The sequence below is a fragment of the Toxotes jaculatrix genome, chromosome 1 (genome assembly GCF_017976425.1).
Source record: "Toxotes jaculatrix isolate fToxJac2 chromosome 1, fToxJac2.pri, whole genome shotgun sequence".
NCBI classification, from domain to species: domain Eukaryota; kingdom Metazoa; phylum Chordata; class Actinopteri; family Toxotidae; genus Toxotes; species Toxotes jaculatrix.
In genome coordinates, this window is record NC_054394.1 from 15,586,065 (window position 1) to 15,611,715 (window position 25,651).

At 37.0% G+C, this 25,651-nt stretch overlaps 1 protein-coding gene across 1 annotated transcript in view; it reads left to right on the forward strand.

The window, feature by feature from the left end:
* The window catches only part of spon1a (spondin 1a), a 108,010-nt gene that overhangs the window by 15,129 nt on the left and 67,230 nt on the right, over window positions 1–25,651 (forward strand). The window contains exons 4-6 of the mRNA XM_041036800.1: window positions 1,710–1,783; window positions 2,260–2,382; window positions 6,561–6,709. Coding sequence (XP_040892734.1) covers window positions 1,710–1,783; window positions 2,260–2,382; window positions 6,561–6,709 — 346 coding nt within the window. The remainder of the gene's footprint in view (window positions 1–1,709; window positions 1,784–2,259; window positions 2,383–6,560; window positions 6,710–25,651) is intronic.

Sequence of the window (25,651 nt, forward strand, 5' to 3'; positions counted from 1 at the left end):
ACTTGAGCGTGTGGGCCAGTACTTCCGGCCAAAACTTCCGGTGATCTAACAGCGACAGCGGAAGACAGCGGAAGACAGCGAGAGCGAGAGACAACAGCGATCGAGTTACATTAACAGAGAGATATTTTATTTACATAGCAGTGTACTATGTACTATGTAGCTAACATTTAGGTCAGTTGTCCTGTAGATATTTTAGAATTATCAGTTGGTTTTTTTCAACGTTTGACGCTTTTTAGTTGAGGTGCACACGAACAAAACAAAAGAGAAAGCATAACCTATCACTAAGTTAGGAGTAGTATGAGATTGTCAGAGGCGGGCCTACCGAATAGTTGTTTGAGTATTTCTTTTGGTTTGTGTTGTAATGTATTGGTTCAGAAAACGAGAGAGTAGCGCAACCCCTCACCAATGGCCGCATTTCATTGTTGTGTGCCGTTATACCGTTTCGTTGCGTTACAACAAAGAAGTCAGCTTTCATGCATTCCCCATTAACGCTGCGGTACAGGCAGAGTGGATGCAGAAGATCCGGAGGGATGACTTAATCCCGACCAAAAACACTCGGGTCTGTAGCCGGCATTTTAAGTAGACTGATTTTCATGTGACTGTTAGTGAAGGCATGGGCAACTCAGCAATGAATTAAAAATATATCTTGCTTCTTAAAAACATCATCTGTATTACTGTCATCAGTACATTCTCTTTGGGTTTTTACTGACTTTAAATGCACCAGATCAAACACCTGATGCACGGACAAGGGTGGTAAATAATCTTGATCGCAGCCATTGGTAGTGTCCGATAGCGATAGGTTATGCTTCCTCTGCGCCAGATTGAATAGTTTCTTCTGGTTGAGAAAAGTTAGCGCTTTTTTCAGGGTGCCGTGCTTTTTTGTTTTGTTCGTACGCACCTCAGCTAAAAAGCGTCAAACGTTGAAAAAAAAACAACTGATAATTCTAAAACAAATACAGGACAACTGACCTAAATGTTAGCTACATGGCTGCTGCTATGTAAATAAAAGAAAATATCTCTCTGTTAATGTAACTTGCTCGCTGTTATATCACCAGAAGTTTTGACCGGAAATACTGGCCCACACACTCAAGTTCTAACGTCAGCGGTCGCCATATTGTGCAAGAAGCGAATAAATAGGGTGCCTGTGCATTTTTGTGTATACTTTCAAACTCCTTTAAAGACTTTCTTCAGTGCAAAAATTACTCTTTCAGATGCTGTCTTTCTCAATTTCATTTTTCCCTCAGCTTTTCAACCTCTCATTTCTATGTATGTGTGTATCTTAATACTGATGCCTTGTGTGGTCTTTGTATGACAATGAATGCCTCTGCTGAAAGAAGCCTGATTTAGCAATTTCCCTGTGGGCTCTAATACCTGCTTTTAAGAGTCTTCTGAAAAAAACAAAACAAAACAAAAAACAAAACAAAACAGGAAGATGATTATGAATAACTCTGCACCCTTTTCCATCTGCCACAAGACACTATCCAGACTTATCAGATGTGAAAAACCATGATTTTACACATTTCCTGCTGTCTGTTGTCTTCTCTTTCTTTTTAAAACCGCACACCTTCTCCAAATGCATCTTTACCAGTCTTTTCCTGTTGTGATATTCACTCTTACGTTTGCCCCTTATGCCTACATTTGAACTTGGTGTTGCCCCAAATAACCTTCTCTGCTCACCGCCTCCATCTCTTCTTGTTCACTCTGTATAGGGCAAGCATTGTGCAGAAGAGGATAATCTATTTCCAGGATGAAGGCTCACTCACCAAACGAATGTGCGAGAAAGGTAGGCTTCTTTTATTGACATGGAATAAATAATTTACCATGAATTTCCTGTTCCTTCGATCTCCCTGCTGGTTCTCTATTTCGCTCCCCACTGATAGTCTCTGTTTTGTCTGTCTTCTTTTACTCTATTTTCTTTCATTCTTGATTTTGATGCAGGGACATTCCTCTCTGCTGTTATGCTCTGGCATGTGAATGACTGTAAATGAGTGTGACCCCCTGGCTGTGCATGACATTGGATGCCACACTGAGCAACAGATCAAAAGAACTGTGCTGCACATCCTCCGCTTTTCTGATGCCCTCCTTCTCTTCCTCCCTTTGGCTTCCCACTTTCTTAAACCACCCATCTCCTGTATGATGGGCATCACTCTCATCTGCTACTTGTACTAATGAGCAATGTCTCAATGCCTATCTCATGGTGTTCTCTCTCTGGCTCGTTTTCTTTTTTCACACCTCCACCCTCCCCTCATTTCTGTACAGAATCCCTGTATGGTGATACTACAGATAAACCTCTGCTCGACTGCTGCGCCTGTGGAACAGCAAAGTACAGAGTCACCTTCTATGGGAACTGGTCAGAGAAGATTCATCCTAAAGACTATCCCCGTAAGCACAAATTCCTCTGCTCTACCCGTCATTGTTTAAGAATAAGACTGGTGATATACTATTATTTTTTTCTTAAAATCCTATGGAAAAAACAAGAATTGTCTGTGTAGCCAAAGCCTGTTTTAGTTCATATGTACACTACCACTGCATAGTAAATACTGTTTTCCATATACTATTGAAAACAAACTAGTGAAGATCACCTTTGCTCTGGCTTACATGTTTCTTCATTATGATGAACATGGGCACTAAGTTTATTTTCAGTTTAATTCACATACATATCTGAAATAAGTCACCAACAAATATGCTATTTGCTTCCGTTTGAATAACTTCTTCAAAAAACTACAGTACACAGCTTTTTTTTCTAGCTTTAAAAAAAATTACACACTCATGACCCATTTCCAAAGATTTATTGAAAAGGACCAAATGGGTTTTGGGCTGAGAGCCACAAACTGGATAGAGAAGCTGTAATGTACTGAGAGAAGGACTAACACATTGTTGATATATATACACAGATTTTTTGACTAAAACAAAAATATAGAACACTGGGAGCCTTTTCCTTTAATCTTGACTGTGGTACAGTAGCTCCAAAAACTCTAGGATATGTTCCCCACATGTGGGTGGTTTAAGCCCTATTACGTGGCTCACAGTAGTCATGTGGGTGGTAAGCTACAATACTACACTTGGGTGTGATGTCTGTATAACCTTGAGCCACACTATCAGGATGTGAATGGACTTAAGGATTACACCGGCTCTCTTGTTTAAATCAGGCTCTCGCCGGTCAGATCAATATACTGATTAGAGTGGAGTAAGATAAACCCTGAGATCGAACAGAGCCCTAATTTACTGTCTTGTGGAGGGAGTAGTTGGTATGTGACTCACTCATGCACACATATACGCACGCACACACACACACACTCTTTGCAGATAGATCAACTTAAAAGAAGATAGGGCAAGCTGTGTGCTTTGTGTTTCATCCCGACTCTTGGAAACGCTACAGTTGGATTTCTCCTTGCACAAAGTCATATCCTAGGTAACTGGTTATTACAACACTGCACATATTGCACTGGACAATATTATTCACTGACTACAACACAGTAAACGCATCTCTTTATTTGGATTCTCTTGGTTTGACTTTGCCTTTTTGTAGCAAGTAGCACTTTATTTTTACTGCCTGAGAAATGCCACTCTCACATGTCATACTTTCTATTTTTAACATATGTCCTTCAAGTGCTAGAGACATAGACCACTTTGGTGACACATATTCCAGACCAAAAATTCACTGTAAAACAGGCCAACGGGACCTTTTTTTTTTTTTAAATGCAGACATGATAACCTTGACAGTTCTATTTTCTTTCTCCCTTTTGTCCCTGTAGTATGTCATGCAGCAGTGCATGGCTGTTCAACCTAAGCAACTGCAGCTCACTCCTCAGACTTAGGGAGATGGAGAATGGCCTGGTTGTCAACAAAGATTTTTTTATGGGATTAACGGGAGTGAAAGAGAGAGAGAAGAGTTTAACATTCCCTATATATAACAAATGAATGTGACCTTCTGATTGGATTGGATGGGGCTGCTGCTGTAAGAAAAGAAATAATATCCTCTGCTTCTGTAATCTTTACCATTTCATAAAGTTGCTAAAGCTACATGGCACATGGTTCTTACTTCACGTAAGCATTCATTATTTGAAAAAGTAAGACCGACAAATGTACTGTTGACATTTGTCAAATGAATGTCCAAGCTGAAGACCGATATTACATTTTGATATCCTCTCACAGCCCAAACAGAGCCAGGCACCATGAACCTCAGTTTCAGATTGGGGCTCTCAGGGTGCTTTCACATAAGCTGCTAGGCAGATAAATGTAATACACCTGCAGCACAAAAGCATTTAACCATTTACCATTGAGAGCAATAAGAAAAGGACACCTTACACTTCTAAAAACACATTCAGATCAGGCCCTAAGAGGTGACATTGAAATTGCTAGTCCAAGTTCGTCAGGAAGGTCGTTAAAAGTTAAGAGAGATTATTAGAGGCCAGGACAGATGAGCTGACGTAATAAGTAAAATCATAGAATTCTAACCCAGACAACCAGTGAAAATACGTGAAAATAGGAGAATATAAAAAAAATTTAAACCTTTGTTGCAGAATTTTGAAAATGCTTGTATCTCTCCATGGTTAGAACATGGTTACATACAGACCTCACATTTTCACTGCAATATGGAGTGGCATATTACCAGTATAATTCATATTCCTTAAATTGAAAAAGCAAACATGGATAAACTTATGTTGCTAACTCTAAATTAAGGCTCATGCTGTTAAGTTTTTCAAGGTAGGCTCATTGTGCTGAAAGAACCAGGCAAGGACAGGTTGAATATAAAGATAAAACATGCTGAAAGCCAGAGACAGCAACCTTTCTGTTTTTGTGTGTGTGTTTGTCCTAGGGTTTGAGAAATTATTACTTACTGTCGTTGATAGAGGTTACAGTTAAAATCTAATTTAGTCCAATTAGTTCCCTTGGCTGAAAAAATAGATGTCCTCTGTCATTGTGTAAAATTAGCAGAAAGGAGGAACACAAGGAAGAGCAAACAATTATCAATTATGTTGAGTGTTAAAGGGGAAGAGAAATCTTAGAAATCTATAGACATTTTTTATTAGAATCTCTGCTCATAACTGTCAGTGAGGTCTGTAGGGAATTTTGGCCACTTAAGATGCAGAACAGAAGAGTGCTCTTGGCATGTTCAATAACCTTGCTTAGTTAATAACACTATTCAGTGCAAGATGAGGAACATGTAAATCAAGTTTAGTATATTAGGGTCTCTGCAGCAAACCTTGACATTAGCACCTGAGAACTGCAAAATGTATTGGCCACCAAGGAGCTTCACCTTTCTGACTTATTAAACAGCAGCCAGTCCACCACCATGGACAGAAAGCTGATACAACCATTGTTTTGGGGACACAATCACCCATAATTTTGTAGAAGTAAAAAGTGAAAGTGGTCCTACATTAGCATAAGCCATACCTGCTGCATGCCATGAAGAACTGTTTAAGATTCCACAATATTCTATTACAGGAATACTGGAAACACAGGGATTAGGGGGATAGGGAGATTAATCTTTTTCAAGACTTACACTGGGAACCAGCAAAAGGCTGAAAAGGGTGACTTACAGAACTGCAGCGACAGGACTCTATTTAGGGCATAAAGATGAGAGCCATACCTGTGGCCTATTTGACTGAACCTCACTTTGACTAAATAGGTGGTATAATAGTGTTCAGAGAAAGGGTGAAGTTGTTAATGTAAACGATTCCATTCCAATAATCTAAAATAACTGGGAATAGGGGACTCACCAGGATTCAGACATACATTTTATGTTGATTGGGGCAGTAAAATCATCATTGTGTTCTCAGGGAGATAAAGCTGGATGTCATTCCGGTCCATGTACATAATAACATAATTGGCAGGGGGATAATATGACAGTGAGGGGGATAATAAAGGCATATGAGACAACCGCTTTCTCTGCTGTTGAGGTAGACATGTCAGACCACTGGGGGCCCACATTGAGATAGTTAGGGTACCCCAAAATGTCCTGCAAACATCAACAGGGAGCTCATCAAAGCTAGATGAACAGCAGTACTACATTCCTTATTATACCTAACAAAACAGTGGAAACTGCTGCAGCGTTTTACCTTCCACTGTCTCAAAGTTAATTATGTAAGGCTCAAATTTGCTTTAGCCTGTGCTGTCACCTCTGATGGATCATCACAGATACTACCACTGCTGCACTCTCTGTAAGCTTGTAGGTATATTGTAAAAGCAGACATAGAGCTCCACTAGCCCTTTTTCTGTATGTCACATGGGTACACACACCTTTGTGTTGAGTGAGAGAAACAGAAAGAGATAATGAAAGGATTATGAGGGAACATAAAATTCTGTAGTACACGGTAGGTTGTTTGCTGCAGCATGGAATGATTTTTAGACTGAAACAAACCACTTTTCATCATAAAAACTATGTTGCATAAAAAGAGATGCTTGGATGGTGAACTAATCAACAGATGTACAATCATTACCAGCTCTAGAGCTGGTAGAGGTGCAAAAAATATTTACTAATTGAATGATGCTGAGATACTGTAATAATGGCTGAGAGTATTGAACTCATTAGGTGTTTTGTTGTCTGACTTCACCAGGTCGTGCCAATCACTGGTCAGCCATAATCGGTGCATCCCACTCTAAGAACTATGTGCTGTGGGAATACGGTGGCTTTGCCAGTGAAGGAGTTAAACAGGTAGCTGAGCTGGGCTCCCCAGTCAAAATGGAGGAGGAGATCAGACAGAAGGTAAGATTCTTCACCGCTGGAGGATGACTGACTTACATGTTTCATAGGAAATAGGATGCAAGAGAATCATTGTTACAACCTTTTTTGCAAGAAACGGGGCCAGGGTATTCAACAAATGCATGTGTTCAGTGATACAAATATGCAGCTTGCTTTTTAGCGGTGAATAAATATGGAAAGAAATGAGTTGCGTAACATCACAGGGGCCTCAGAGGATGTTCCAGGTTGTGTACACCTGAGTTCAGAATGGGATGAATTGCTTTGACGTTGTTGTCCAGCATGATTAGTGCTTTCAACCATCTATGCTATTCTTAGCCATTCTCTACATCTACTGTGCACACTTCACCAATACACAGGACCCAGGGGGTGTACCTTTGTAGGACCTGGTTTAGATGTTAAAAGAAAAAGATTGCAGGAACTTTGTGGTGTGCCATGAAATTAGGCTTCTTGTACCTCCAAAAGGTAGAATTAGATTCTTGCATATCAGTTCATCTTTGATCAGACTTTGGGTCTTGACACAACTCACATAATGCTAAGTATGTGCTTTAGCACATTAGCTGTTATTTTTGTCACAATCTCAGTTAAATAAGAATTAATGCTTGTGTTGAATTGTCTTCCCTATAGTGCCCAAGGGACATTTTCACTAGTTTCACTTTTAAACTGCCCCTCACGGCTTTCACCTTTCTGTTACATACTTAAATATTAATTTATTATTTTTTAGATATTTCTTGTACTCCACTTCTTTCTCCATCCTTGGCCTGTCTTCTCTTTATTATTTCCACAAATAGCTTGGTATATCTTTCTTCTTTCCTTCTCCTCCATGGCTGTCTCTCTCAGTCTTAAAATAACCCGTGCTGGCAGAGCAGATGGTCCTGCAGAGTGCTTATTGTTGGCTAATATTGAAGACTTGGAGTCACAGCAGATAATGAGAGCATAGTGTGAGCAATGGGGTCTCTGTGTCATTGCCGCCTTCCCACTGCTATTACAGCGCACACTTTTTTTTTCTATTAGTCTTATCTCTCAGCCAGGATCATTAGATGACTTTCTTCTAAGCTTAAGAGGTGAGAGTGAAATGGTACGAGATTCCATTGACCAGTACAGTAAGGTGTGCTGAAAAACATTGTTTGCAGTGTACTTGCTATAATTTCTGGAGCATGTGAAACGAGAATTGATTTACCCACACAATCAATCAATCAATCAATCATATATGTCTACCCAGAGGGACAACCCTCTGATTTCTGTGGGTAGGTTAAATATTATGTACAGGACAGAAAATAGGTTGTACGGTGTATGTCCCTCTTCATATAAGTGGATACACTGAACGATTGAACAGGAAGAAATGAGGAGTTGGCCATGCCACCAAGGGTGGCATGGCTCAAGGTGTGGTTGTCAAGAATAACTGCTCAATAGTGAAGTGAAATTGGTCGACACAAGAATACAGGGTGATGATTACACAAGCAATCAATATAAACCCTGACTGGTCTGATACGAAGCTGCATGGAATTATTCACTACCTGGAAAAAGCCAAAGAATTTTTCTTTTTTTTCCTGCCTTTTTCAATACTGAATACTCTGTAAATGGCTTGAGTAGTGCAACATATGTTTGTGTTAGTGTTTGTAAGTGGACATACAGTATAATGACATTGTAAATAGGTGATCGCACTGAGCTTTTGTCATGTCATTTTGCCTTACAAGACATTTCGGTTCTTCATGGTTGACATTCACTGTTCCTTTAATAACTAGAAGCTAAAAAATGTTTGATTTCCCGAGACAACTACTGCACACATTCATTACATCCACTTTTCTACAACTCATACAGCACAGAGAGTCTGTCGATGCCCTTGAGGTAAGGAGGCTGAGTGAAGGAGGCTCCCTCTTTTGAGCCGTGCAGAGCTTCTTGGTAAACGCTGACACAAACAGAAAACTGTTTCGCTTTTATGTCAGGTGGGGCGTCAGGGGGAGCAACTAGCGATGAATGCAGAATTGATATTCATAGCCAGGCTCCACTCCAGCCAAAAGGCGCACTGATCAGTGTGTTCATACAAAGTTCCATTTGCAGAGCTAAGCAGGCATGCAGGCCGCGTAAACATGTGCGCACACACAGACACACAGAGCCCTCTTTATCCCGCTTATGTCATTTCAGAGTGTGATGGCTTTATTTTATACCAGAGTTTGTCACTCTTTCAGAGCTGGGAGAAGGGCATGCTGTGCCATCTGTCTTGCTGCTACTGCTCATCAGATGTGTGGCGCAAAGTATTTTACATGTCCCTGTCGTCTGGGTATAAAGACATCTTTAGAAATGGAGCTTTGGTAAAGTGCAAAACTACAGACAGCAGTGGTGGTGTTTTGTATGTTCTAAGAGTTCTTGAAAGGCTGTTTCCGTATATTAAAACAATGAGTAAGGATATGACATGCACAGTTTGCTGAATTTTATTTCTCCATCGCATACAAGCATTCTGCTTTGCTTGCTCATTTCAGTGGCTTTGATGTGACCGGCTGGTAATAAAAATATGATTGCATGTCAGAGCCTTCTCAAACACAGCCTTCACCCACACACAGTCTCAGGACCTGTCCACCGCACACAAGCAATGATAACACCATGCCACTCATCACGGTGTAACGGTCTGAGATTATCAGTGTGACCATTACTACCCTTTTAAGAATTCATATATTGAAATGAACAGCATAGAATTGCATATTCACATTCGCAGGAGAGGGTGCTTTGTTTTGATTTATGATAGCCTGCCGCTAAAGATGCAGATCAAATTTGTATTTGTTTAATCTCCTCCCCAGTTAGGAAGTGCCTTGAGGTTTAGTGCATGCAGTGGGTCGAAAAGGTGAGTTACAGAATGTAATCAGGCACTTTTTCTTTCTTTCTTTTTTTTTTTTTTACAGATTGTCTTGCTAGACTGTCAACAGATGTGCAATACTGTTTCATTTGCCATTTACAAATACTCTTATCAGAGGACTTGGCAGCACAGGGATGCAGCTTGAGTCCGTTGTTGTTCCTCCTTTCATGTCTGAGGTGATTTGTATATGCATTCAGTCATTACAGAAGCTCAGTGTGTCACTAATGAGAAGTTTAATGAGACTGTCTCCATGGACCAGCGACCAGGGCCAAGGCCTCAGACGGATTATGAAATCTCCTATTTCCTCTTGCAGCGTGGGGTGTTTTTCATTATTGCACAGTACGGACGCTTACGGAATCCCCTATTATCCTCAGCTCCACAGCTGTGCCACAGAGCAGAGACAACACAACTCAGGATGGAGTTAAAAAGAGACATTACAGATTAGTGACAGGAAATACAGATCCGTGTCACTTGATACAGCTGTGGTTCTTATTTTACAAGGATACACATGCAGGTGATACTTTCATGGTATGAAATGACTGCTGGGATACCTTTTTGAATGTAAGAACTCAGTACAGGGTATTTCTGAGCAGGATTCATTCAAGTTTTTAAAACTGTGATGCCTACTGCTACTGGTGTTTCATTACAGTCAGATTGCCAGGTTGATGAAAGCTCTTTCACTGTCTACAAGGAGCTCCATAGCAGACTCTCACATTTAGTTTGCATGATGAGCAAAAGAACAACAGGTATTACAGAATAAAATAGCAGCATCTTTCTCCCTCTGCTCCTCTTTTTGTGCACCTTACAATGATTCAAATGTTAATTTTGGAGTTGAGTTGTAGTGAGAGCAGTAATTTCTGCCATCTGTAAGTGGGAGGCCTGTACTCAGAAGTGTGGCTAGAGAATCATAGATATCCAGGTTCCTTTGGGTCCTTGTCTTTGTCTAAATGAGCAGGTGTGCATGTGTTTTTCTCTTTGCATACAGTTTTCCCCATGTGTCATTTGGTACACTTTTAATTACCTCTTGTGGCAGCACTGACTAGTCATAAACCGTGTCAGAGTTTATTATGTCTGGACAAATGGCGTCAGGGACAAGAGCTTGTGTCTGTTGTATTGATCCTCTGAGATTTGAGGGGGTTTGTGGGAAGGAATCCAAATAAAACAATTTCAATTTATTAGACTGATCAACTGTTACTGTCTGTTGATTTCTTTTTCTTGTTATTTCTGTCTAAGGAATGTATCTGAGAGTGGTTTGAGACCATCTACTTGTGTCATAATGGGTTTAATTTCTTGTTATTGTTGATCCAGCAGCATACTTAACACTGTCTTTGAAAGAAGTGGTTATGTTATTGCTCGAATGTGTGTTCATGTGGTACACACACAAAATTCACTCTGTTCATTCCAATGAATGCACAACTGTGGGAAAAAAAATTCTGACGTAGACCTACAGTACAATAGCACACTCTCCCCTGTCTAAGTAAACACTTATAGTTGACATATAGTTGACATTTTGATAATGAGTGATTGTAAATTTCCTTTTTTTCCACTGCACATGCCTCCTATGAGACCTACACAAGGCCAACACATGAGAAAAGACTAAATGCCTTGGGCTCAGTTATTTTCTTGCATCATTAAGTTTTGTAATGTCTTTTTAAGATCCAATCTTTCATCAAACAGTGAGAGATCAAACTGTTCTTCACCTTGATGTCATTTGGAATTGGTGTTTCAACCCTCACATTTGATTAATTCCTGGGCCAACTAATTATCTTGAGCCCAGGTTTATAAGAGAATATCTGGTGGCCCATGCAGCATACAAGCATGCACGATACATCAATGAAATGCTCTCCCTTATATGTTCCATGCAAGGGTGTAGTTCATGATCACTCCAAATACCTCACACATTCAAAAATGAACTAAGATTATAAACAGAATGTGAAGAACTAAAGCTTTGGATGTTATGTCAGACATCCATGTATTGTTTTGCAGAGATGCAGAATCCTAACATGCTAACCAGCTAGCTTCAGGCTGTCCTATCTCATAATACCACTTTGTACCTGAAGAGTGTCCGGTCTGCCGTCAGTCCAACATGAGAGGATGAAGAATTAGTAACTGCAAGTAGGCTATATATGTGTTGCAGCCGTCCTTTATCGGTGACATTCCTCCACTTTTTCCTCAAACTCAGCTATCGATGCTGCTGCTCTAGCTGCTCTCCCTCACATTCCTCAACCTCTCGTGGCTTGTCCTCTACTCCTGCCACCACTACATCTTTGTGCTTTTCCGTGTTTCTTAAGGTAGGAGAGGACACACCAATTTTCTGGTAATATGCTGTCCGCTATTTGTTTGGAATGTGCATTCGACAGTTGGTCAATTCTTACACAATGCCCCTTTACTGGCAGTTGTATTTGAGATAATTATGATCGTGGGAATGTATTTATGAGACAATGTGCTCTAATACAGGAGGCATTGTGCTTTATTCTCCATTGTGAGAAGTCATTGACAAAGGAGGACAAGTGGTTTGCTGAAAGGGGTCAAGTTGTGCAGGGGCTGGGGGTTTTAAATGCTGTTTGGATTCACAGTGGTTCAGACTTTTCCTCTTGAGTGCCTCTTAGCTAAATCCTTTCTCAGCCATGTTATAAAATAATGAAGCACACAGAGAGGAAACTCATCAAACAGTCTTAAAGGAGGCCATGTACTAAATCTTTGCCCGAGGAGTAACTATCTTTTAACTTTAATGTGGACTAAGTGATGTAAAACATGGTACCTCTCAAACAGTAAAAACTGTTTCTCCTATGCACAAAATAATCAGAGTGCAATGGTGACAATTTCATTAGGTAACGCTAATTCACACATAAGATGCAGGCTCTTTTTCCATCTATCCCTGTTCCTGTCTTCATTCTCTTTTCTTTGAACGTACCATTTGTCATGTTGCTTGTATTCCTCGTGTATCTATCTGTGCTTGTGGTGCTGCATGAGGTCAGGTTTGTCACAGTGGGATAGCAATTAGCTATAAAGGGGCCTCCCAGAGGATGGAGTCTTGACCTTATCTTTGCATCAAGCCTTGCCAAACCATGGTGTACCATGCCAAACCCTACTGGCTGTAAGATCATGCAGATATTCCCACTGCTCTTCATCAACCCCCCATAGCCACTTCTCCCTTGCTACACCACTCTTCTGTTTTGTTTTCTTGGTATCTTCTTGGCTCCTGGTTTTGAAAAAAGCAAACACCAGTGTTTAGTGGGGAATAATTCTTTAATTTTGGCTGGCAGTCCTCTCTTGGCCTGTCAAGTCTGCTTTATGAGGCTAGCAGAGATATTCCTGTTTGGGAAAACAAAGCTCTCAAAAACCTTAATGCCTGCCTTGGTTCCCAGGACTGTTATTATGATTGCCGAAATCGAGCAGTACAGCCAGAGGCAAGAACATTTTGAAATGCAGTGGGGTAGAGTTAGCCAATATGTGCTTTGTGTGTGTGTGCACTTGCACGCAGTGTGGGCATATGAGTGGGTTCTTTATTTTTCTCATAATGAATAAGTCAGAGAAATGTGTGAGTATATTATTAGGAGGACGCAGGTCACAATAGCCTTACATGCAGGTGCTATAATTTGGTCCATTTTCATGTATATCTCTTTGCATGCATGTGTCCAGCATTTGTGTGTGTGTATATATATATGTTTGTGGGCTTTAATGTTGACTTAACCGGTCCTTGGTACAGCTGGCTGGCTCAGGAATCAGAGCAACATACACAGTCACAGCGATAAAAGATGGATTATTCTGGAATCTCAGACATCTTGGCCAGAGGCAGCTTTGATAAAGCCATCCCAGTGTCCAGAGGACTAAATGGAATAAGAGAGCAATAGCATGCAAAGCAGAGAGGACCGGCAACTGTTCCAGTCCCTCCTGTTGCAGTGCATCATGGCATTTGAAGATTAAACATTTGCCTTGTTTGTCTTATTTGAATGTGCCAGAACTTTTCTCTGAATATTTGTCTGTTCCTGTGAGTGTGAGATGACACAGTTTAGGGAAATTAAAATTCAAATTTATGCTAAACATTGAAATGTTTGGAGTTAGTGTTGTATCTGTGGTCTCTAAGGGAAATCTTTCCACTTTTTTTTTTTAATCAGTTATAAATCCAGTCTATTAATGCCTCTCATGCTGTGTTTCATGTGTTTATCTGCATGAGTGCTTTTCAGCCTAACCTTAGCACTATGTGTTTATCTGTTGCTGTCAAACCATCTTACTATCAGAGTGATGATATGATTTTATATGCCCCAGACTCCGCTCCAGCCTAGGCCCTGACTTGTCTTCCGTCTGCCTTTCAATTGTCACTCCGTAAGCATAAACTAGTTTTAAATCCTGTGAAGATCGAGCACATGGTCTCCACCTCTACCTTTGACTTTAACCATCTTGCCATTAAACTTTTAATGGCACACATAATACCCTTGCTGAGCCACACAAATACTTGTAACCGGTTTGGAAAAGATATGAAACTCTTGGTAGAACAATGATTTCAGTTGTTTCAATTCTTGATCTTGAGTCCACCTTGCAAGATCATTTTACAATACAGAGGGTCATCATTTTTCTCAAAGATTCTTGATAGGTCTTTAAGCAAAATTGCATGCAAATATATGAAAGATTCTGTTTTACATTTAAATGGATATTGAAATGTTCTTCCGTTTTTAAGTTATAAATAAGAATTTCAGTTTTAACTACATTCAGTTTGTATCCCAATAAGGGACCAATTTTTTTTTGATAAATTCATCACTTCTGGTAGAGATATTTCAGATTTTAAATATAAGAGATCATCTGCATAACATGCTATTTTATGTTCTACTCCATTAATTTTAGCACACTTAATTTTTTCCTGTCTATTATGTTGTGGTTGTAGAAACGATGCAAAAATAAGCATAGACCAAACACTACCTTTTCTCTCTCTTCTTTCTAGTGTAGAAATTCATTAGACCATTAATCGTGATTCTTGCTGTGGGCTTGTCATAGATAGTCTTAATAATGTTTATCATCAATTCATCAAAACCAAATTTATTTAGGTCTTTGTAAAGATATTGCCAACTGACTGAATGAAAAGATGTTTTCATGTCTAAGCTTGGTATTATTGCTTTTTCCTTATGTTGTTGTACAGGATCCATAATGTGGAAAGTGCACCCTACATTATCTTGTGTTTGACGCATGTGTGTATCCTATCCGATCCTTGTGAATGACAATATTGAGCAATTTTTTATCCTCTTAGCCATTTTAGAAGTGTGTATATGATAATAAGTATTAAGGGTCCAAATGAGCTTATATGATCTATATCTTTTGATATAAGAGCTATAATATCCTCATAGGTGGTGAAATCTCTCTATTATCATTTTCTTTTATGTACATTTGAATTTCATTACTCATTTGCTTTTTAAATGAAGGTCAATTAAGAAAACTGGAATGAAACCTCCATGTTGTATTTTGTTGACAGCACAGTTCTCCAAATTGAGTGTGTATGTGTGTGTGTACTGCCTTGTACCAGGAAGTATTTCTCTCCATATATCTATGTATAAGGAGAAATTACTTCCTGGAGGAGCATAAATGTTAAGTAGGGAAATTTCAGTTCCTTCTATTGCTCCCCTAACCAGGATAAACATGCCTGCCTTATCTTTCTGTTCATATGTCTGTTCAAAAGCAATCTTATTGGAAATCAAGATGGCAACCCCCTGCTTACGATTAGATTTCTATGATGAAAATATTTTGTGAAACCCATTTTTCTTCTTTTTTCATGTTCTTTATCATTTAAATGTGTTTCTTGTAGATATACAGTATGTGCCTTCTCTTATTACACTTTGGAAAGTATCTTAGAATTATTTCCTGTTACAAAAGCTGATTCTCCCGGATGAACTTTTATGATATGGATTCCCCATAGGATCAAGACCAGCTAAATACAATAAACCCTCATTATAAATCTGTGTGATCTTTTATTCATGAGGTGGCCTTGACAAATCTGTTTTCAGAAACAGCTCTACCTGTTATGTTGTCCTATGTAAATGAGACCATGGCTCTGAGGGTCCCCCCATTCACTGCAATCTCCATATCATTTGGTATGATGGAGACCCAGGCATGGGTCAAACAGGAGACAGATTTTGATAGACAGTTAAGGACATAGCAAAGCAGTCAGACATAACCACACAGATTTCTGACACACAAATAAAAGTGGAATGCATTTTCATACCTCATTTGTCTGGATAATGTAGTCTGATATATGATACAGCATGTAAACACATTCTAACTATCATTACATTTGTCTGTTGTAAACACTATTATAATATGATACTATTACTATTATTAGTCTACAGTAGCTTTTCAGAAGCATCACAGAGATGGCAGTGATTTATTACCTAGAATCACTGTTTTTGTACTGCTACAGCCTTTTCTAATTCCAGGTTATTGCTCATTCCATTATTTTTAGTGCAGCATCTTTCATTTCTAATGTTGCATTATTTTGCCTCAAATACATTAAAAAGCTCATTACTTCATGTGTGTGTGTGTGTGTGAGAGCTCTGCACACAAACAGTAATAATAGTTACTCTGTGGATATGATTGTTCTCTGCCTGTAGAGAGAACTAACAAAAGCAGCAACATTTATGTTATCAGCTCAGGCTGGCTTCATAGTGTATGGTGGACTTCAAGGGCAAGGAAACTGGCCAGTCCTTGTAGCAGTGTATTGGAAAGTTGGCTTGTCAACTGTAAATTGTGTTGTAAGGTAAATACATAATGACCTCTGTGCACTCTACTTTGTGTTGCACCTTGTTTAACTTTAAGAATAGCTGTAGTAACTGATCAATTTTTGGTTATTTGAAATGATAAATCCCTTAAATGTGGTGTGTTAAGGCAAATGGACACACATTATAAATTCTGCATGCAGATGTATCCCTGACTGTTTCTGTTGTCTTGCATACTGTGTATCTATGCAAAGTAATGGTTTGCCTTTGGCATGTTTTTGTTTTGTTTTCTCCCTTGGAGGTAAATGCTGAGTTAAAGCCTCTTGTGAGTTTTGGACTAAATTATGTATTCCGGTGCATAGCTGCGTGTGATACAATGCTTCAGTGAGGATGTATAAGTTGTGTCTGATGTTGTATGTGTATGTGATAAACATGTAGATTGATTATATCTGGGTTTCATTTAAAACTTTGGGGCTCATCCTGAGTTGGTAGAGTTGTTTTCTTACGAACTGTGGCAGTTTCAGGATCATCACACTCTCTGCACTGCAGCCTCAATGACCGTTGACCTCCTTACAGAGCAAGGATTCTGGAAGTAAGAATGAAAGTTGGTAAAATGAAAGGAAAGCTTAGAGAGCGACAGACAGCCTGAACTGGGTCATCAAAGGCAGTTACCCCAATTCATCTCTAATAATATCCCCTAGCCCTGGGCTCAGGTCTGCTGGAGTTGCCTGTATGATGGCTCAGGCTGCTTGATGAATGAGTGTGCCAGGGAGCACTATAGGCTTCCAGACTACACTGCAAGGCTCAGAGATTGCCACCGAGGACAGCCGCGGTCAGCAAATCAATTCATAGCTCTCTAGAGAAGTAGTCAGCGCTTACAAACTCATCTGCCTTAAGCATGGAAGATTCTCTTGTCACCACATTTCCTCCCTCGCCTGCGGGATGTTCTCCTGTCCTGTTTTGAGCAAGATTTGTGTGACTGAAGTGAGTTCACCTATGCAGTATCTGAACTGCAGCTTATTCTGCAGGGCAGGATATGGGAATGTCAGTGAAGATTTAATTAACACCTGAAGGCTGTGTAAGCCTTTACGCTATGCACTGATAACAGCCAGCTTGCATCCCATTGGAATTTCGAAGCAATTTTTTTATGTCTATTAATAGTTTAGAGTACGTGCTGGGACAGACAGATCAGAGATTCCTGAGCAGAACTTTGATTACAACATCAGAGGAGCGCCTATCTCACCCAGGGTAAAGGCTCCTTTAGACCAAGTGGAGCTTTGGCTTGCAGACAGAAAACAGCTCTTAATTTCACATAATTGTCATGTCCTAGGGAATAGTTTGACCAGTTTGAATATAAATTGAAGTATTCTGGCATCATTAGGCCTAGCAGTATCCTTCTGACAAATAAGTAAATACAAAGTTATGCAATTATGAAAGAAGCATTTTGTAATTTTAGGTGGCAGATTCTTTTTGTAAAAATATTTGTTCAGGAGTTTGTTCTTACATTCACGTAAAGTTGAAATTCTTGAAGCAGTTATTCTCCTCCTGCTACATATTACATGTTTCCATGCCACAATCTTCAATGTGAGGTTGCTTTGATATATTCAGAATCAGAATCAGAAAAAACTTTATTAATCCCCATAGGGAAATTCTCTTTTTACTTACACACTCCCAAATGAAAAATGAAGAAGAAAATTGAACAGAGAAAGATTAAGATATATATATAATCCAATATCAAACAGAAAATATAATAAAATAGAAAATAGAAAAAACATAAAGACATCTTTTTATTTGCATTATATACATGAGGTATGTGGTTTAACTGTTTAAAAAATGATGTATACACAGTATCTGAGTCTTCTTTTCTTTTTTTTTTTTAGAGTTCTGAATTATATATCTTGATTGCGACAGGCAGGAATGATTTCCTGTGTCGCTTTGTTGTGCTCTGATCCGATCCAGTATCCGTATCGGGTTCCGATACCAACATAATTCACGGATCGGAAATTTCCGATCCAACCTGCTGTGATTTCCGATCCATGAACCATTTCTGTGCTTTAATGTTGTCTGCTGAAATTACTCCACTAGTGATTCCCTGCCGGCTGCTCTGCTAACTGGCTGCAAACTGTGGAAAGGATTTCCTGAACAAGGGCATGTCTCAATGTGACGTTGAGTAATGAGACACACCGCCATTCAGGAAAATCACTGCCAATCTTCCAAAATCCATCCATTTTCAGCACAACATGTCCGCTGTGTGGAAATATTTTGCACTAGAAACAATGCAATTAAAAATACAGACAGTTTAGTTTCAATTTGGTGAATTTACCGACAGGTCAGTTTACTGACGGGTGAATTTACGGAGAGGTCAGTTTACCGACGGGTGACTTTACCGAAAGGTCAGTTTACTGACAGGTTGGGTTACTGACAGGTGAATTTACCCAAATGTCATTTTGAATTTGGTGAATTTACTGACAGGTCAGTTTACTGACAGTTGAATTTACTGACAGGTCAGTTTACTGACAGGTGAATTTACCCACAGGTAAGTTTACCGACGGGTCAGTTTACTGATGGGTGATTTTACCCACAGATCAGTTTACTCACAGGTCAGTTTACTGACAGGTCAATTTACTGAGAGGTCAATTTACCCAGAGGTCAGTTTACTGATAATTGAATTTACTGACAGGTCAAATTACCCAGAGGTCAGTTTACTGATAATTGAATTTACTGACAGGTCCGTTTACTGACAGGTGAATTTACCCACAGGTCAGTTTACTGACAGGTGAATTTACCCACAGGTCAGTTTACTGACAGGTGAATTTACTGACGGGTCAGTTTTCTGACAGGTGAATTTACTGACAGGTCCGTTTACTGACAGATGAATTTACCCACAGGTCAGTTTACTGACAGGTGAATTTACTGACGGGTCAGTTTACTGATGGGTGAATTTACTGAAAAATGTCATAAAAAAAAACGTCATAGTATAGTAAGGCGTCAAAATCGGTCAAAGAAAGTCAACATTTTTTTTGACCTCGAAATGTCATAAAACGTCATAGTATAGTAAGGCGTCAAAATCGGCCAACAAAAGTCAAAATTTTTTTTGACCTCAAAATGTCATAAAAAACGTCATAGTATAGTAAGGCGTCAAAATCGGCCAAAAAAAGTCAAAAAAATTTTTGACCTCAAAATGTCAGAAAAAACGTCATAGTATAGTAAGGCGTTTTTTTCGGCCAAAAAAAGTCAAAAATTTTTTTGACCTCAAAATGTCATAAAAAACGTCATAGTATAGTAAGGCGTCAAAATCGGCCAAAAAAAGTCAAAAAAATTTTTGACCTCAAAATGTCATAAAAAACGTCATAGTATAGTAAGGCGTTTTTTTCGGCCAAAAAAAGTCAAAAAAATTTTTTGACCTCAAAATGTCATAAAAAACGTCATAGTATAGTAAGGCGTTTTTTTCGGCCAAAAAAAGTCAAAGATTATTTTGACCTCAAAATGTCATAAAAAACGTCATAGTATAGTAAGGCGTCAAAATCGGCCAAAAAAAGTCAACATTTTTTTTTACCTCAAAATGTCATAAAAAACGTCATAGTATAGTAAGGCGTCAAAATCGGCCAAAAAAAGTCAAAAAATTTTTTACCTCAAAATGTCATAAAAAACGTCATAGTATAGTAAGGCGTCAAAATCGGCCAAAAAAAGTCTAAATTTTTTTCGACCTCAAAATGTCATAAAAAACGTCATAGTATAGTAAGGCGTTTTTTTCGGCCAAAAAAAGTCAAAATTTTTTTTGACCTCAAAATGTCATAAAAAACGTCATAGTATAGTAAGGCGTTTTTTTCGGCCAAAAAAAGTCAAAATTTTTTTTAACTTCAAAATGTCATAAAAAACGTCATAGTATAGTAAGGCGTCAAAATCGGCCAAAAAAACTCAAAAAATTTTTTGACCTCAAAATGTCATAAAAAACGTCATAGTATAGTAAGGCGTTTTTTTCGGCCAAAAAATGTCAAAATTTTTTTTGACTTCAAAATGTCATAAAAAACGTCATAGTATAGTAAGGCGTTTTTTTGGGCTAAAAAAAGTCAAAAATTTTTTTGACCTCAAAATGTCATAAAAAACGTCATAGTATAGTAAGGCGTTTTTTTCGGCCAAAAAAAGTCAAAAATTTTTTTGACTTCAAAATGTCATAAAAAACGTCATAGTATAGTAAGGCGTCAAAATCGGCCAAAAAAAGTCAAAAAAAATTTTGACCTCAAAATGTCATAAAAAACGTCATAGTATAGTAAGGCGTTTTTTTCGGCCAAAAAAAGTCAAAATTTTTTTTGACTTCAAAATGTCATAAAAAACGTCATAGTGTAGTAAGGTGTCAAAATCGGCCAAAAAAAGTCAAAAAAATTTTTGACCTCAAAATGTCATAAAAAACGTCATAGTATAGTAAGGCGTTTTTTTCGGCCAAAAAAAGTCAAAATTTTTTTTGACCTCAAAATGTCATAAAAAACGTCATAGTATAGTAAGGCGTTTTTTTCGGCCAAAAAAAGTCAAAAATTTTTTTGACCTCAAAATGTCATAAAAAACGTCATAGTATAGTAAGGCGTTTTTTTCGGCCAAAAAAAGTCAAAATTTTTTTTGACCTCAAAATGTCATAAAAAACGTCATAGTATAGTAAGGCGTCAAAATCGGCCAAAAAAAGTCAAAATTTTTTTTGACCTCAAAATGTCATAAAAAACGTCATAGTATAGTAAGGCGTCAAAATCGGCCAAAAAAAGTCAAAATTTTTTTTGACCTCAAAATGTCATAAAAAACGTCATAGTATAGTAAGGCGTAAAAATCGGCCAAAAAAAGTCAACATTTTTTTTTACCTCAAAATGTCATAAAAAACGTCATAGTATAGTAAGGCGTCAAAATCGGCCAAAAAAAGTCAAAAAAAATTTTGACCTCAAAATGTCATAAAAAACGTCATAGTATAGTAAGGCGTTTTTTTCGGCCAAAAAAAGTCAAAATTTTTTTTGACCTCAAAATGTCATAAAAAACGTCATAGTTTAGTAAGGCGTCAAAATCGGCCAAAAAAAGTCAAAAAAAATTTTGACCTCAAAATGTCATAAAAAACGTCATAGTATAGTAAGGCGTTTTTTTCGGCCAAAAAAAGTCAAAAAATTTTTTGACCTCAAAATGTCATAAAAAACGTCATAGTATAGTAAGGCGTCAAAATCGGCCAAAAAAAGTCAAAAAAAATTTTGACCTCAAAATGTCATAAAAAACGTCATAGTATAGTAAGGCGTTTTTTTCGGCCAAAAAAAGTCAAAATTTTTTTTGACCTCAAAATGTCATAAAAAACGTCATAGTATAGTAAGGCGTCAAAATCGGCCAAAAAAAGTCAAAAAAATTTTTGACCTCAAAATGTCATAAAAAACGTCATAGTATAGTAAGGCGTTTTTTTCGGCCAAAAAAAGTCAACATTTTTTTTGACCTCAAAATGTCATAAAAAACGTCATAGTATAGTAAGGCGTTTTTTTTGGCCAAAAAAAGTCAAAATTTTTTTTGACCTCAAAATGTCATAAAAAACGTCATAGTATAGTAAGGCGTCAAAATCGGCCAAAAAAACTCAAAAAAATTTTTGACCTCAAAATGTCATAAAAAACGTCATAGTATAGTAAGGCGTTTTTTTCGGCCAAAAAAAGTCAAAAAAAATTTTGACCTCAAAATGTCATAAAAAACGTCATAGTATAGTAAGGCGTTTTTTTCGGCCAAAAAAAGTCAAAAATTTTTTTGACCTCAAAATGTCACAAAAAACGTCATAGTATAGTAAGGCGTCAAAATCGGCCAAAAAAACTCAAAAAAATTTTTGACCTCAAAATGTCATAAAAAACGTCATAGTATAGTAAGGCGTTTTTTTCGGCCAAAAAAAGTCAAAAAAAATTTTGACCTCAAAATGTCATAAAAAACGTCATAGTATAGTAAGGCGTTTTTTTCGGCCAAAAAAAGTCAAAAATTTTTTTGACCTCAAAATGTCATAAAAAACGTCATAGTATAGTAAGGCGTTTTTTTCGGCCAAAAAAAGTCAAAATTTTTTTTGACCTCAAAATGTCATAAAAAACGTCATAGTATAGTAAGGCGTCAAAATCGGCCAAAAAAAGTCAAAAAAATTTTTGACCTCAAAATGTCATAAAAAACGTCATAGTATAGTAAGGCGTTTTTTTCGGCCAAAAAAAGTCAACATTTTTTTTTACCTCAAAATGTCATAAAAAACGTCATAGTATAGTAAGGCGTTTTTTTTTGGCCAAAAAAAGTCAAAATTTTTTTTGACCTCAAAATGTCATAAAAAACGTCATAGTATAGTAAGGCGTCAAAATCGGCCAAAAAAACTCAAAAAAATTTTTGACCTCAAAATGTCATAAAAAACGTCATAGTATAGTAAGGCGTCAAAATCGGCCAAAAAAAGTCAAAAAAAATTTTGACCTCAAAATGTCATAAAAAACGTCATAGTATAGTAAGGCGTTTTTTTCGGCCAAAAAAAGTCAAAAAAATTTTTGACCTCAAAATGTCATAAAAAACGTCATAGTATAGTAAGGCGTTTTTTTCGGCCAAAAAAAGTCAAAATTTTTTTTGACTTCAAAATGTCATAAAAAACGTCATAGTGTAGTAAGGTGTCAAAATCGGCCAAAAAAAGTCAAAAAAATTTTTGACCTCAAAATGTCATAAAAAACGTCATAGTATAGTAAGGCGTTTTTTTCGGCCAAAAAAAGTCAAAATTTTTTTTGACCTCAAAATGTCATAAAAAACGTCATAGTATAGTAAGGCGTTTTTTTCGGCCAAAAAAAGTCAAAAATTTTTTTGACCTCAAAATGTCATAAAAAACGTCATAGTATAGTAAGGCGTTTTTTTCGGCCAAAAAAAGTCAAAATTTTTTTTGACCTCAAAATGTCATAAAAAACGTCATAGTATAGTAAGGCGTCAAAATCGGCCAAAAAAAGTCAAAATTTTTTTTGACCTCAAAATGTCATAAAAAACGTCATAGTATAGTAAGGCGTCAAAATCGGCCAAAAAAAGTCAAAATTTTTTTTGACCTCAAAATGTCATAAAAAACGTCATAGTATAGTAAGGCGTAAAAATCGGCCAAAAAAAGTCAACATTTTTTTTTACCTCAAAATGTCATAAAAAACGTCATAGTATAGTAAGGCGTCAAAATCGGCCAAAAAAAGTCAAAAAAAATTTTGACCTCAAAATGTCATAAAAAACGTCATAGTATAGTAAGGCGTTTTTTTCGGCCAAAAAAAGTCAAAATTTTTTTTGACCTCAAAATGTCATAAAAAACGTCATAGTTTAGTAAGGCGTCAAAATCGGCCAAAAAAAGTCAAAAAAAATTTTGACCTCAAAATGTCATAAAAAACGTCATAGTATAGTAAGGCGTTTTTTTCGGCCAAAAAAAGTCAAAAAATTTTTTGACCTCAAAATGTCATAAAAAACGTCATAGTATAGTAAGGCGTCAAAATCGGCCAAAAAAAGTCAAAAAAAATTTTGACCTCAAAATGTCATAAAAAACGTCATAGTATAGTAAGGCGTTTTTTTCGGCCAAAAAAAGTCAAAATTTTTTTTGACCTCAAAATGTCATAAAAAACGTCATAGTATAGTAAGGCGTCAAAATCGGCCAAAAAAAGTCAAAAAAATTTTTGACCTCAAAATGTCATAAAAAACGTCATAGTATAGTAAGGCGTTTTTTTCGGCCAAAAAAAGTCAACATTTTTTTTGACCTCAAAATGTCATAAAAAACGTCATAGTATAGTAAGGCGTTTTTTTTGGCCAAAAAAAGTCAAAATTTTTTTTGACCTCAAAATGTCATAAAAAACGTCATAGTATAGTAAGGCGTCAAAATCGGCCAAAAAAACTCAAAAAAATTTTTGACCTCAAAATGTCATAAAAAACGTCATAGTATAGTAAGGCGTTTTTTTCGGCCAAAAAAAGTCAAAAAAAATTTTGACCTCAAAATGTCATAAAAAACGTCATAGTATAGTAAGGCGTTTTTTTCGGCCAAAAAAAGTCAAAAATTTTTTTGACCTCAAAATGTCACAAAAAACGTCATAGTATAGTAAGGCGTCAAAATCGGCCAAAAAAACTCAAAAAAATTTTTGACCTCAAAATGTCATAAAAAACGTCATAGTATAGTAAGGCGTTTTTTTCGGCCAAAAAAAGTCAAAAAAAATTTTGACCTCAAAATGTCATAAAAAACGTCATAGTATAGTAAGGCGTTTTTTTTCGGCCAAAAAAAGTCAAAAATTTTTTTGACCTCAAAATGTCATAAAAAACGTCATAGTATAGTAAGGCGTTTTTTTCGGCCAAAAAAAGTCAAAATTTTTTTTGACCTCAAAATGTCATAAAAAACGTCATAGTATAGTAAGGCGTCAAAATCGGCCAAAAAAAGTCAAAAAAATTTTTGACCTCAAAATGTCATAAAAAACGTCATAGTATAGTAAGGCGTTTTTTTCGGCCAAAAAAAGTCAACATTTTTTTTTACCTCAAAATGTCATAAAAAACGTCATAGTATAGTAAGGCGTTTTTTTTTGGCCAAAAAAAGTCAAAATTTTTTTTGACCTCAAAATGTCATAAAAAACGTCATAGTATAGTAAGGCGTCAAAATCGGCCAAAAAAACTCAAAAAAATTTTTGACCTCAAAATGTCATAAAAAACGTCATAGTATAGTAAGGCGTCAAAATCGGCCAAAAAAAGTCAAAAAAAATTTTGACCTCAAAATGTCATAAAAAACGTCATAGTATAGTAAGGCGTTTTTTTCGGCCAAAAAAAGTCAAAAAAATTTTTGACCTCAAAATGTCATAAAAAACGTCATAGTATAGTAAGGCGTTTTTTTCGGCCAAAAAAAGTCAAAATTTTTTTTGACCTCAAAATGTCATAAAAAACGTCATAGTATAGTAAGGCGTCAAAATCGGCCAAAAAAAGTCAAAAAAAATTTTGACCTCAAAATGTCATAAAAAACGTCATAGTATAGTAAGGCGTTTTTTTCGGCCAAAAAAAGACAAAATTTTTTTTGACCTCAAAATGTCATAAAAAACGTCATAGTATAGTAAGGCGTCAAAATCGGCCAAAAAAAGTCAAAATTTTTTTTGACCTCAAAATGTCATAAAAAACGTCATAGTATAGTAAGGCGTCAAAATCGGCCAAAAAAAGTCAAAAAAATTTTTGACCTCAAAATGTCATAAAAAACGTCATAGTATAGTAAGACGTTTTTTTCGGCCAAAAAAAGTCAAAAATTTTTTTGACCTCAAAATGTCATTAAAAACGTCATAGTATAGTAAGGCGTTTTTTTCGGCCAAAAAAAGTCAAAAAAAATTTTGACCTCAAAATGTCATAAAAAACATCATAGTATAGTAAGGCGTCAAAATCGGCCAAAAAAAGTCA